Raw genomic sequence first — 15,713 nt, forward strand, 5'->3', positions numbered from 1 at the left:
GGTATTTTGGGTAGGGTGAGGGAGAAATTTGGGTTTCTGTTTTGTTTACAGTTTCTATTAAGACGGTCACGTGACCTGCATCCAGTCTGCTCATTGGCCAACTGGGTTTGACTGGTAAACAAACGCACATGTTTTTTTACAGAATGTAATGTACAATGTATTTAGACCCATTTTAAACTAATTTTTTGCACTTTTTTTTTCAGTATGATATGGCTGATGACAGCACAAGCAAGGAGCTTACCAAAAAGGGTGTTGGAAGACATTTTTTGGACACGTCATATGGAGAAATAGGCCTACTACAGAGTACTGCATCAATAAACTAGGGGTCCAGGGACACCATGCCCACTTGGGAAGTGGTTTCAAATGCTCAACAATCTAACCATTTCAATATTCAACGCCCCCTGGTGACCATATACAAAACCAATGACCTTGAAACTAACCACAATCATAGAACATGTACGCAGCTACGATTTTGTAATTTATTGTGATAAAAAAATATGCCTCGTTACCAATTTAATATGGAAATACTAAGTTATTCTACTATTCAACGCCCCCTAGTGACCATATCCAAACCCAATGTCCTTGAAACTCACCACAATCATTGAACATGTCATGAGCTAAAACTTTGCAATTGGTCATGGTAACAAAATATGCCTAGGTACCAATATAATAAGGAAATACTAAGTTATTCTATTATTCAACGCCCCCTAGTGGCCATATAGAATAACTAATGTCCTTGAAACTCACCACAATCATAGACAATGTCATGAGCCACAACTTTGCAATTGATTGTGCTAACAAAATATGCATTGGTACAAATATAATATAGAAATACTAAGATATTGTATTATTCAATGCCCCCTGGTGGCAATATACAAAAACCAATGACCTCGAAACTCACCACAATCATAATCACGTTAAAAGCTACATCTTTCTAATTCATTGTTGTAACAAAATATGCTTAGATATCAATATAATGTCGAAAAACTTTTTCCCACCTACAAATGAGTACTGATGACACCAAGATGGCCACCAATTGCGTCATAATTGGCGGATCAAAAATACATATCCCAGGTATAAAACATCCCTTTCCAAAGAATACCCATCAGCAATTGCAATCAGAAATGGTAAACCAGTAGGAAGCTACAGGACTCAGAATTTGGGCCAAAATTAACATTTTTGGGCACTAAAAAGGTCACAGGACGGCCATCTTGAGTCCGATCGACCCAATTTTTGTTATGCTGATGGGCCCTGGGGAATTCACATATATCCAAAAGATCAAGGTAATTGATCAAAGCGTCTTCAAAATTTCCCTCAAAAAGTTCAAAAATGTGTAAAAAGTGCTGATTTTGGCGAACAACAATGGCTGCCAGTCGGCCATCTTGAATCTGACAGGGCCAGTTTTTGGGCTGAAGATGTGTCTAGGGTAGATACATGTGTAACCTAAATATCAAGACATTACCTTGAAGCGTCTTCAAAACTTCCCAAAATAACTGGATTCTGTCTACGGACGGATGACGGACGAAAAGTGAACGCAAAAGCCCGCTGGGACTAAAGTCCTAAGTGGGCTAAAAAGTTGGAAAGATTTTTCTATAAATTTAACTTGCAGCGATCACGGCTTATCCTATTGTTTTACCTTAATTATTCGTGCCAAAATTGTGCTAATTTTCCGATAGTCAAATAACCATAACTTTTTTATTATTTGAGGTACAGAGGCCATCCTGGTATCATTTTGTAGCATTTTTAATGCTCGTTCTAACCATATAAGTGAAATTGTAATATGGGGATGTTGAAAATTTTAGCCACGTACCTACCATGTCTACCAACTGAAGTTTGGTGTGTAGGCATGGAAACATATTGTTAAACTTTCAAATCATGGAATCACTTCTCTTCATTTAACCCCTTTCAGTGAAGTCTTTTTGGATATCCTGCAAAAACCGTAATGTTTCCAATGTCTCCGTTTTTAACGCATGCGCATTAGGCTTAGTAAGTGTTGGAAAAGTCTAAGTCGAGAAATCAGTACAGTGCGCAGGCGTCATGACAGTGTTTACATGTTTCAAAACTGGGTCATGTCAATACGGTATTCGCTTGAAATGAACCAGCGTGAACTTTAGCAGCGGGATCGTGATGTCTAAATAATCTCGTATCATATGCTTGCGTATTATATGTTAATACAATTAAATGAATTGTCCAAATAAATTAACAGTGACATTGGGATCACCATAGAAAGTGCACCAAAGTTCATAATGGTTACCATTTAGATATCAGCATTTTCGGGATTCGAACGTGATAGCGTCGTATAAAATAAATCAGCGACACTGGAGTCATCAAAATTCAAATTGAATTGAAATAAGTTCAGTATTTTTCGGTGCTCGAATCTGGTAGCGCCGCAAAAATAAACGAGTGACACTCGGGTCATCAATGTTCAAATCGAATTGAAATAAGGTAATTATTTATTGTGGGATTCGAATCTAATTGAAACGGAAACATTGAAGTCATCAAAACACACATTCATTATGCGTACTGACATGACCCAGTTTTGAAAGTTCTGACAATGACATGTATTGTAGTGTGCCTGCGCACTCAACCGATTTCTGGACTTAGATTAGAGAATTTCCCCAACACTCACTATAATGCGCATGCGTTAAAAACAGAGACATTGGAAACATTACGGTTTTTGCTACCCTCAATACAGTTTCAAATGGATTTTAATATTTTTTTTTAATATATACAATGGTTGGATTAGGCATAACAGATTATCGTTTTTACACACAACTCTGATACGAGCCCCTGTGATCCTGGACAGTTGAAGACAACAAAAAACTTAATGTATGCCAAATCACGAGAATAACAAGTTCCTACTGAACGGAACAGCTAAAAATAGGCCTTAAAGTTAAATTCATACCTAATAGACTCATTAAAACTGAGAATTGCAGCTATCTTCTACATGCGTTGCTAGTGTAATAATCCTGTGGTGCCTACGCTGCGCTATCTGCAGAATTTGCGCGGCGTAAGTTGACTGGCTGCCGGTCACTATGTATCTTAGACTGGTTGCCGGTCCCTTACCTTCAGAGACCGGTCATCCTCGCTTGCCAGGGGTCCGGTATCACTCCCGAACTCGCTTCCACCAGCCCCCTGGCCTCACGAAGCGTGATTTCATTACTGGCGCTGTTGCGCATGACGTCATATATCGATTTGCGAAATACTTCCTTGTTCGGTAAAACGTTCGCTGATTGGTCCATTTAACGGGAAAACCAACAGAAGTCTACTGACGGTTTGTTACAAGCGCTGTGATTGGTACGACCGGATTCTGGTCGGCCAGTAACGACTCCAACGACTCGTGAGGTCAAGGGGTTCGGCGAACAGCTTTAGCGTAGTAGGTTCGAATCCCTTGACGGGTGAAGATGGAGACTGGTTGATCCTTCTTCTTCTTCTTCTTCTTCCGATATCTGTCAACATCAACTGGTTGATGAAACACAGTGTATAGGTGTGCGCAAATAAATATATACAGACATTATTAATAAATTTAGTATTAATATGATAATGATAATAATAATAATAATAATAATGATGATGATGATGATAATGATAATGATAATGATAATGATAATGATAATGATAATGATAATGATAATAATAATGATAATGATAATGATAATGATAATGATAATGATAATGATAATGATAATGATAATGATAATGATAATGATAATGATAATGATAATGATAATGATAATGATAATGATAATGATAATGATAATGATAATGATAATGATAATGATAATGATAATAATAATAATAATGTTAAGGTGTTTGGGTCCGCTGGACCGTTAGAGGCTGGGCAACACAGCCAAGTTCCACGAGGGTGTAGCAATATGTACACATTAGTATGTAGTTTAAATATCCACAGTAGAAAAAGTTGTATTTAGGTCCGTAAGACCGTTAGAGGCTGGGTGACGCAGCCAGTTCACGAGGGTGTAGCAATGTAACAATTATATCATTCACAGTAGAAATAAAAACGAGTAATTCATATTGAGAATGTGAGGTACACATTGTGTTGTTTCTTTTATATATAGTAAACAGGCGTCGGTGTATGACTGTATTATATTGCAAGTCATTGCAAATAGTACTGATAGCCTAATCAGATAGATGGCGTGTGTATCAGCAACACATTCGAGGCCTTACGGTGGCGGGTAGTGGTGAGAATCGATATGGATGTTAGATTTGTGCAAAGGTGGGACGGGCTTTCCTCGTCTCGTGTGGAGAGTACTTTCCGTCCTGTCAAAACAGGGTCCGTTGGTGTTGCGAGGGTAATCGCACCGATCATCTGTCGGCGTATGTATCAACTACGTCTATATTTCAATCTGTTTGGATTAAGGAGGTTCTTAAAATCATCGATCTGATGTGATCTGCAGCGATTTTTTGTGTGACCGCCGGGTGGTATCGATTCGACCAGGTATTCCTTGGTTGTCGAATATTGATATAGCGTTATGTTGATAAAACGACACGTCGGGAGTAAATTGACTGCCCTTAGCATCAGTCCGAGCGGCTGTATATCGAGTCCTGAGAGTGTCTATACATGAGCGGAACGGAAACTGATTTAAACGCTTTTCACCTTATTTTGCATAAATCTTGATTGAAGGATTCGTATGAAGCACATAAAACCGACTATTATTACGGTAATGAGGTTGAGATGGTGGTGTGCCTTACACACATCTCGCGCGGACTAGAATGTCTCTAAGATTTTTGCCGCGTGTAAATAGTATTCTGGGAGGTTCCTTGAATATTATTCTCAGAGTCGCGTTCGATTGGATTATCTTCCAGTGTTTTGTAAGCGACTGACGGATATTATCCGTGTTCGGATGGTATTTGGTGATCAGTGAGATTGAATCAAATGAGCGCTTTTTTGTGCGCGTGTGTAAGAGATCCGTACGATATCGTTGGTCCGCTTTGTAGATTTGAGCGCGGATTTCGCGAGCACTATAGCCTCGGGCCCGGAGGTAACCCTGTAGTTTTTTACATTGTGAGCGGTATTCGCTTTCGTCCGAGCAGATTTTCTTAAATCTGAGAGCCTGTGCGTATGCAATGTTGTTGCTGCAGTGAGGCGGGTGACACGATTCTTTGTGTAGGAGCGAGTGTGCGTCCGTGGGTTTTGTGTACACCCTTGTTGAGAGTTTACCTGAGTTCTCAAAATCTTTCCCTTTGTAGACTTCAACGTCTAGGAAGGGTACCTTCTCCCTTGATTGTGTCAGTTCGTATTGGATGGTACGGTGTGATTGGTTCATATGTTCGAAAAATTCGAGTAGTTTATCTTCACCGTGGGTCCAGATTGAGAATATATCATCTATATATCTCCAATATAACATGGGTATAGTATTGTTCGGTGCCGAGCGGAGACATTTAGTCTGGAGATAATGCATGAATATGATCGCTAGACTCGGGCTGACTGTTGAACCCATGGCGCAACCCTCTATTTGAAGGCGGTGTTCGTTTTTCCCGAAAGAGAATTCATTTCTCTTCAGTATTAGATTCAGGAATTGAACGAAGCGTCTTTTGTCTGGACGGCGAACTGCGTATTGTAGCGGGAAGTCATCTAGACTTCTTAGGATGCTACTGATGGCTTCTCCGTGAGGGATGTTGGTGTATAGACTTTTGACATCCATTGTCACCAATATCGCATCTTTCCGGAGGGGAGGGAGGGAATTGATTTTGTTGAGAAAGTCATTGGTATCTTGGATGTATGTTGATACTCGACTCGCGATTGGTCTCAGAAAATAGTCCAGATATTTGGATATCTTTTCCGTGGGGCCATTGTTTCCGCTTAGGATCGGTCTCCCCGGGTTGTTGACCTTGTGAATTTTCGGTAGAAGGTAGAACTCGGGGATTTGGATATCAGATCCCGGTGTTAGATATAGCCACGTAACATGGTCTATTTCTTGGTTGTTTCTCATATCGTCTATGATTCTTTTTCTTTCACTTGTGACTAAAGTAGTGTCGGGTGGAGCGATTGACCGGTAGCTGTTGGTGTCATTTAGCTGTCTCAGAGCTTCTTTTTTGTAAGAGTCTTTGCTCATGATAGCTATGGCTCCCCCTTTGTCACAGGGTTTTACAATGAGATCTTTATTCCGATTTAGTTCGTTGATCGCTTTCATCTCGTTTCTCGATAAATTGGATTTGAATTTTTGTGTGAGATTGAGTTTTTTGAGCTCTGTACGCGTTAGTTCAATATAACGTTCGAGCCGGCGAACGCCTGATGTAAGCGGATTGAATTGGCTTTTCCCTTTGAAGGGGTGCAGTGAGTTTTTCTCACGGTTAAAAAATATATATTTCAACCTAAGGCGGCGGAAGAAAGCTTCGGCGGCCGTGAGAAGTTCGTCCTTCTGTGTCGGTGCATTATTGGGTACGAATTTCAGACCCTTGCTTAATGCATTAATGGTGGTTTTGCTAACCACGTGGTCTGATAGGTTGACCACAACGGACCCTGTTTTGACAGGACGGAAAGTACTCTCCACACGAGACGAGGAAAGCCCGTCCCACCTTTGCACAAATCTAACATCCATATCGGTTCTCACCACTACCCCCCACCGTAAGGCCTCGAATGTGTTGCTGATACACACGCCATCTATCTGATTAGGCTATCAGTACTATTTGCAATGACTTGCAATATAATACAGTCATACACCGACGCCTGTTTACTATATATAAAAGAAACAACACAATGTGTACCTCACATTCTCAATATGAATTACTCGTTTTTATTTCTACTGTGAATGATATAATTGTTACATTGCTACACCCTCGTGAACTGGCTGCGTCACCCAGCCTCTAACGGTCTTACGGACCTAAATACAACTTTTTCTACTGTGGATATTTAAACTACATACTAATGTGTACATATTGCTACACCCTCGTGGAACTGGCTGTGTTGCCCAGCCTCTAACGGTCCAGCGGACCCAAACACCTTAACATGTCTTCTTTTTCCTACCCCCGGGTAGAAGCCGTTGTTTCAACGTGAAAATGGCCAACATAGACGGTGTGTCCAGCCACCCACATCGGTAGCAGAATAGCAATATCGGTTCTATTTACAACCAACCATACGGTTCACTGGTCCCTGCTACGGCACGGAATTACTTGAGGAATACCAGTAGATCGCTAACTCGAACGATCCCGTGTGGGTAACAGAACTTGCCGTGAACATCACGGTCCACACAATTTATACACAGAATCACCCCCCTCATACACTGAAGGAGTGAAAAACCTGATAAATACACAGAAGAACGATCACGCAATTAGCAAATCACAATATATACACACAACACACCACCGGATGTGTACTACACGACGTCAAGTGACTCAATGATTTTCTAGCCAATCAGCGCGTAACAGTGATAATTAGCCTGTAAAACAACAAACTCTCCGATTGGTGCCCTGCGGGAGCACCCAGAGAGTATAAATAGTTAGCTATTCACTAACTGATCAATCTAGCAGTGTATCTAACCAGACGACACACGCGGAACTCTGCTCACAGTATCACGCACTCACATTCCAGTCTTACTCCCCTCATGGGTAGGAGGAAAAACAACCAGTGGAAAAACCACTCAACTGGGTCACGCATCAGCCGAGGTAAACCCTCCGCTACAACTGCCTCCCAGCACAACAGATTTGTGGTCAACCTATCAGACCACGTGGTTAGCAAAACCACCATTAATGCATTAAGCAAGGGTCTGAAATTCGTACCCAATAATGCACCGACACAGAAGGACGAACTTCTCACGGCCGCCGAAGCTTTCTTCCGCCGCCTTAGGTTGAAATATATATTTTTTAACCGTGAGAAAAACTCACTGCACCCCTTCAAAGGGAAAAGCCAATTCAATCCGCTTACATCAGGCGTTCGCCGGCTCGAACGTTATATTGAACTAACGCGTACAGAGCTCAAAAAACTCAATCTCACACAAAAATTCAAATCCAATTTATCGAGAAACGAGATGAAAGCGATCAACGAACTAAATCGGAATAAAGATCTCATTGTAAAACCCTGTGACAAAGGGGGAGCCATAGCTATCATGAGCAAAGACTCTTACAAAAAAGAAGCTCTGAGACAGCTAAATGACACCAACAGCTACCGGTCAATCGCTCCACCCGACACTACTTTAGTCACAAGTGAAAGAAAAAGAATCATAGACGATATGAGAAACAACCAAGAAATAGACCATGTTACGTGGCTATATCTAACACCGGGATCTGATATCCAAATCCCCGAGTTCTACCTTCTACCGAAAATTCACAAGGTCAACAACCCGGGGAGACCGATCCTAAGCGGAAACAATGGCCCCACGGAAAAGATATCCAAATATCTGGACTATTTTCTGAGACCAATCGCGAGTCGAGTATCAACATACATCCAAGATACCAATGACTTTCTCAACAAAATCAATTCCCTCCCTCCCCTCCGGAAAGATGCGATATTGGTGACAATGGATGTCAAAAGTCTATACACCAACATCCCTCACGGAGAAGCCATCAGTAGCATCCTAAGAAGTCTAGATGACTTCCCGCTACAATACGCAGTTCGCCGTCCAGACAAAAGACGCTTCGTTCAATTCCTGAATCTAATACTGAAGAGAAATGAATTCTCTTTCGGGAAAAACGAACACCGCCTTCAAATAGAGGGTTGCGCCATGGGTTCAACAGTCAGCCCGAGTCTAGCGATCATATTCATGCATTATCTCCAGACTAAATGTCTCCGCTCGGCACCGAACAATACTATACCCATGTTATATTGGAGATATATAGATGATATATTCTCAATCTGGACCCACGGTGAAGATAAACTACTCGAATTTTTCGAACATATGAACCAATCACACCGTACCATCCAATACGAACTGACACAATCAAGGGAGAAGGTACCCTTCCTAGACGTTGAAGTCTACAAAGGGAAAGATTTTGAGAACTCAGGTAAACTCTCAACAAGGGTGTACACAAAACCCACGGACGCACACTCGCTCCTACACAAAGAATCGTGTCACCCGCCTCACTGCAGCAACAACATTGCATACGCACAGGCTCTCAGATTTAAGAAAATCTGCTCGGACGAAAGCGAATACCGCTCACAATGTAAAAAACTACAGGGTTACCTCCGGGCCCGAGGCTATAGTGCTCGCAAAATCCGCGCTCAAATCTACAAAGCGGACCAACGATATCGTACGGATCTCTTACACACGCGCACAAAAAAGCGCTCATTTGATTCAATCTCACTGATCACCAAATACCATCCGAACACGGATAATATCCGTCAGTCGCTTACAAAACACTGGAAGATAATCCAATCGAACGCGACTCTGAGAATAATATTCAAGGAACCTCCCAGAATACTATTTACACGCGGCAAAAATCTTAGAGACATTCTAGTCCGCGCGAGATGTGTGTAAGGCACACCACCATCTCAACCTCAATACCGTAATAATAGTCGGTTTTATGTGCTTCATACGAATCCTTCAATCAAGATTTATGCAAAATAAGGTGAAAAGCGTTTAAATCAGTTTCCGTTCCGCTCATGTATAGACACTCTCAGGACTCGATATACAGCCGCTCGGACTGATGCTAAGGGCAGTCAATTTACTCCCGACGTGTCGTTTTATCAACATAACGCTATATCAATATTCGACAACCAAGGAATACCTGGTCGAATCGATACCGCCCGGCGGTCACACAAAAAATCGCTTCAGATCACATCAGATCGATGATTTTAAGAACCTCCTCAATCCCAAACAGATTGAAATATAGACGTAGTTGATACATACGCCGACAGATGATCGGTGCGATTACCCTCGCAACACCAACGGACCCTGTTTTGACAGGACGGAAAGTACTCTCCACACGAGACGAGGAAAGCCCGTCCCACCTTTGCACAAATCTAACATCCATATCGGTTCTCACCACTACCCGCCACCGTAAGGCCTCGAATGTGTTGCTGATACACACGCCATCTATCTGATTAGGCTATCAGTACTATTTACAATGACTTGCAATATAATACAGTCATACACCGACGCCGGTTTACTATATATAAAAGAAACAACACAATGTGTACCTCACATTCTCAATATGAATTACTCGTTTTTATTTCTACTGTGAATGATATAATTGTTACATTGCTACACCCTCGTGAACTGGCTGCATCACCCAGCCTCTAACGGTCTTACGGACCTAAATACAACTTTTTCTACTGTGGATATTTAAACTACATACTAATGTGTACATATTGCTACACCCTCGTGGAACTGGCTGTGTTGCCCAGCCTCTAACGGTCCAGCGGACCCAAACACCTTAACAATAAGAAATCAGTTTCCGTTCCGCTCATGTATAGACACTCTCAGGACTCGATATACAGCCGCTCGGACTGATGCTAAGGGCAGTCAATTTACTCCCGACGTGTCGTTTTATCAACATAACGCTATATCAATATTCGACAACCAAGGAATACCTGGTCGAATCGATACCGCCCGGCGGTCACACAAAAAATCGCTTCAGATCACATCAGATCGATGATTTTAAGAACCTCCTCAATCCAAACAGATTGAAATATAGACGTAGTTGATACATACGCCGACAGATGATCGGTGCGATTACCCTCGCAACACCAACGGACCCTGTTTTGACAGGACGGAAAGTACTCTCCACACGAGACGAGGAAAGCCCGTCCCACCTTTGCACAAATCTAACATCCATATCGGTTCTCACCACTACCCGCCACCGTAAGGCCTCGAATGTGTTGCTGATACACACGCCATCTATCTGATTAGGCTATCAGTACTATTTACAATGACTTGCAATATAATACAGTCATACACCGACGCCGGTTTACTATATATAAAAGAAACAACACAATGTGTACCTCACATTCTCAATATGAATTACTCGTTTTTATTTCTACTGTGAATGATATAATTGTTACATTGCTACACCCTCGTGAACTGGCTGCATCACCCAGCCTCTAACGGTCTTACGCACCTAAATACAACTTTTTCTACTGTGGATATTTAAACTACATACTAATGTGTACATATTGCTACACCCTCGTGGAACTGGCTGTGTTGCCCAGCCTCTAACGGTCCAGCGGACCCAAACACCTTAACAATAAGAAATCAGTTTCCGTTCCGCTCATGTATAGACACTCTCAGGACTCGATATACAGCCGCTCGGACTGATGCTAAGGGCAGTCAATTTACTCCCGACGTGTCGTTTTATCAACATAACGCTATATCAATATTCGACAACCAAGGAATACCTGGTCGAATCGATACCGCCCGGCGGTCACACAAAAAATCGCTTCAGATCACATCAGATCGATGATTTTAAGAACCTCCTCAATCCAAACAGATTGAAATATAGACGTAGTTGATACATACGCCGACAGATGATCGGTGCGATTACCCTCGCAACACCAACGGACCCTGTTTTGACAGGACGGAAAGTACTCTCCACACGAGACGAGGAAAGCCCGTCCCACCTTTGCACAAATCTAACATCCATATCGGTTCTCACCACTACCCCCCACCGTAAGGCCTCGAATGTGTTGCTGATACACACGCCATCTATCTGATTAGGCTATCAGTACTATTTGCAATGACTTGCAATATAATACAGTCATACACCGACGCCTGTTTACTATATATAAAAGAAACAACACAATGTGTACCTCACATTCTCAATATGAATTACTCGTTTTTATTTCTACTGTGAATGATATAATTGTTACATTGCTACACCCTCGTGAACTGGCTGCGTCACCCAGCCTCTAACGGTCTTACGCACCTAAATACAACTTTTTCTACTGTGGATATTTAAACTACATACTAATGTGTACATATTGCTACACCCTCGTGGAACTGGCTGTGTTGCCCAGCCTCTAACGGTCCAGCGGACCCAAACACCTTAACAATAATAATAATAATAATAATAATAATAATAATAATAATAATAATAATAATAATAATAATAATAAGAGTTTTTAAGCTAAGCGGTGTGGGAGAGAAGAGTCTTAAAGGCTTCGATACTCTCCGCTGACACAGTATCTGCAGGTAGAGCGTTCCAATCCCTGACTGTTCTGGTATAGAAGGATTGTCGTTTGATTTCAGTACGGGAGAACTTGACTTGGAAAGCTTTCGAGTGCGATTCTCTAGTTTTACGGACAGATGGAACCAGGCGTGTGCTCGTATCAACCAAAGTTTGTTCGTTGGCGAGTTTATACAATAGTGTGAGTCTGGCCTGTCTTCTTCTTTCCTGTAGTGACTGCCATTGTAGGTGGGACAACATATCTGTTACACTGGATCTATTGTGGTGACGATTTGTGACATATCTTGCAGCTCGATGTTGGATCATCTCCAATCAGTGTATGTCAGTCTGGAGATATGGGTCACAGACACTACTCGCATATTCTACTATGGGTCTGACCAGTGATCTGTAAGCTGTGTCCTTCACATGTATCGAGTTTATGTTAACATTCCTTTTCAGAAATCCAATCGTTCGATTTGCCTTTTTGCAAAGTTCTTCTATATGAGGTGTCCATGTTAAATTGTTGGTGATGGTTACACCTAGGTACTTTGCTGTCTGTACATGTGATAGGATATGACCTCGGAGCTTATAGGTGTATTGGTAGGGACGTCCTCTTGTGATACTGAGGAAGTAATTGGAAGATGTGGGTTTCAGATCAGAGTACTAGATTACTAGACACCACTCATCACCACAAGTAATTTTTTTTCCTTATAAATGGGAGAGAGTGAGTACCAGACAGAAAACAATAATGTTAATAAAAATCAATATTATTGTCCATATTGTAAAAAATACATCGATAAATCTAATAAATCTAAACATGAAAAATCTTCAAATCATATAAAAAATGTAATAGATTTTGAAACTCCAGAAAATTCCAATGAAAGAAAAGAACGATTAGAAAATATGAATGTGGATGAAATAAAATGTGAAGTTTGTAATGAATTTATAGTAAAAAGGAATTATAATAGACATCTCGAATCACAAAAACACCATCAAAATTTGAGTAATAATGTTTTAGGAAAAGATTATTTTGATGATAAACCTCAAAAAGTAAAAAAACCAACTTCAAAAACTAAATCCATTTCAAATAAACCTTACGTGGAAAATGTTAGAAATTATATTGATTCACTAGAAATAAAAGATACAATTGAAATATTAGAAACATTACATAGTAAAATTGGTCCTGCAGCTATTATATTTAGATTCTTTAAAGGAACAACAATAGAAGATTATAGTAAATTTAATGAAATAATAGAAAAAATACTAGATTTGATAACAGATGTTGAATATCCAAAAATTAGAATCTCTGGGAAAGTAAGTTTTATAAAGTCAGAAGAAAAAATGAATTATAATATTCAAACACACTCTGAAGAAATAATTTCAAAAACACAAATATTAGAGAAGTTAGAAAAAATATTTAATAAATTTAAACGTCATATTGAAGAAAGATATTTTGAGGGTTCTGGCTTAACATTGAACGAAATTATATATTTAGATTTAAATGTTTATAATACAAAAAGGAATAAAACATCAAAAACTAATAAAATGTTTAAAAATGATTCAAACTTTACAACAGAAAAGGATATTAAAGCATCATCTTATATTAAATTACTATTTACAACAAAAGCAGTAATAAATGTTCAAAATGAAGATAATAAATGTTTTCTATGGTCAATTATTAGTTGCTTACATCCAACACAGGAAAATGTTTGTAGAATAACAGATTATCGGAAATATGAAACATTATATAAAATTGATCAATATCCAGTAACTATAAAAATGATACCCAAAATAGAAAAAATTAATAATTTAAAAATAAATGTATTCGAATTAATGCAATTACCAAAGACAAAAGGTGAAAATATTAAAGATTATACATTGGAAGCTTTATATTTAACAGAATATTATGATGATGAAAATGCTATAGATTTGTTATATTATAAAAAAGATGAAAATGAACATTATATGTGGTTAAAACAAATTGATTTATTCTTTAGAACAGAAAGTGATCATCATCGTAAAATTTATCTATGTAGAAAATGTTTATCTAAATTTATGACTGAGAATACATTATTAAAACATAAAGAATTATGTGATAATAAAGATTTTTGTAAATTAATAATGCCAACAGAAAAAGATTATAAATTGAAATTTACTAATCATAAATTTAAGAATATTGATCCATTTGTAATTTATGGGGATTTTGAATCGTTGAATAAAGAATTAACTGATCAAGATAGGAAAGAAATATATAACAAAAAGCAATTATTAAAATCAATGGATAAAGGAAATGAATTAAATGAAGACACAATACAAGACCCACCAATTATAAATACAATTAAAAAAGTTCATCAAAGAGCTGCTGCTTATGGAATTTATATAAAATCAAATTATCCCGAATTATATGAAAGTCAATATATTTCTTTTAGAGGTGAAGATGTAGATGATTTTTGTGACAAAATGATTGAATTAGAAAGTGATTTTGCAAAATTATTAAACAAAAATAAAAGAATAGTCATGACAAAAGAAGATGAAATCGATTTTAATTATGCAACTCATTGTTGTTATTGTGAAAAACGTTTTTATTCATTTGATAAAAAAGTTAGAGATCATAATCATTTAAATTCTAAATATCGTGGAGCTGCTCATGAAGATTGCAATTTACAAGCTAAGAAAGTTAATTTCGTACCAATATTATTTCATAATTTATCAGGCTATGATACCCATCTATTTATAAAACAATTATCGGGAAAATTGGGCGCAATTAATCAAGAAATAGAAGAATATAATGCTATGAATGGTGTAAATGTAAGAAAATATGATTTTAAACTATTAGCTAAAACATCTGAAAATTATATTTCATTTCAATTTGGTTGCATTAGATTTTTAGATTCTTATAGATTTCTAGCAAGTTCATTAGATAATCTATCAAAAAGTTTAGTTGATAATGATTTTGTTATAACTCGATATTATTATCCAAATGAACAAGATTTTAAATTATTGAGATATAAAGGCGCAATTCCTTATTCATTTTATAAAACGCACAATGATTTTAATGTAACAGAATTATTAAAAGATCAATTTTATGATCAATTAAAAGAGGAGTATGTGAAAGACGAAGTGTTTAATAGAACATTAAATATTTGGAACCATTTTAAGATGAAAAATCATGGCGAATTAGTTGATTTGTATTTAAAATCAGATGTTATGATATTGGCTGACATATTTGAAAAATTTAGAGAAGTTAATTTGAATCATTTTAATGTTGATCCTTGTTATTGCTACTCTAGTCCTGGTTTAACCTGGCAATGTGGTTTAAAATATACAAATGTAGAATTAGATTTATTAAAAGAACCAGATATGGTTTTATTATTTGAAAAATCAATTAGAGGTGGAATTAGTGGTGTTATGGGAGATAGATATTTTAAAGCAAATGATGAATGTAAATTATTATATATTGACGCCAATAATTTATATGGTTGGGCAATGATGCAACCTCAACCATATAAAAATTTTATATTAACAGAAGTTGAAAATGATGATAAAACTAATTGGGAAAGCGCAATTATGAGTTTAGAAGATGAAGCACCAATTGGTTATTTCTTTGTAGTTGATTTAGAATATCCTGAAAATATAAAGTTTAAAACAAGAAACTT

General features: G+C 38.3%; 1 protein-coding gene across 6 annotated transcripts in view; it reads right to left on the reverse strand.

Moving 5' to 3' along the window:
* The window catches only part of LOC141915380 (uncharacterized), a 200,005-nt gene extending 196,875 nt beyond the window's left edge, over window positions 1-3,130 (reverse strand). For 5 of the 6 annotated variants that reach the window (XM_074806882.1, XM_074806881.1, XM_074806887.1 and 2 more), the window contains exon 1: window positions 2,906-3,130. In XM_074806882.1, the coding sequence (XP_074662983.1) occupies window positions 2,906-2,918 (13 nt within the window). In that variant the 5' untranslated portion in view covers window positions 2,919-3,130. The remainder of the gene's footprint in view (window positions 1-2,905) is intronic. The other variant, XM_074806885.1, reaches the window with a different exon arrangement.
* Window positions 3,131-15,713: the final 12,583 nt, after the last annotated feature.

The sequence above is a fragment of the Tubulanus polymorphus genome, chromosome 1 (assembly GCF_964204645.1).
Source record: "Tubulanus polymorphus chromosome 1, tnTubPoly1.2, whole genome shotgun sequence".
NCBI lineage: Eukaryota > Metazoa > Nemertea > Palaeonemertea > Tubulaniformes > Tubulanidae > Tubulanus > Tubulanus polymorphus.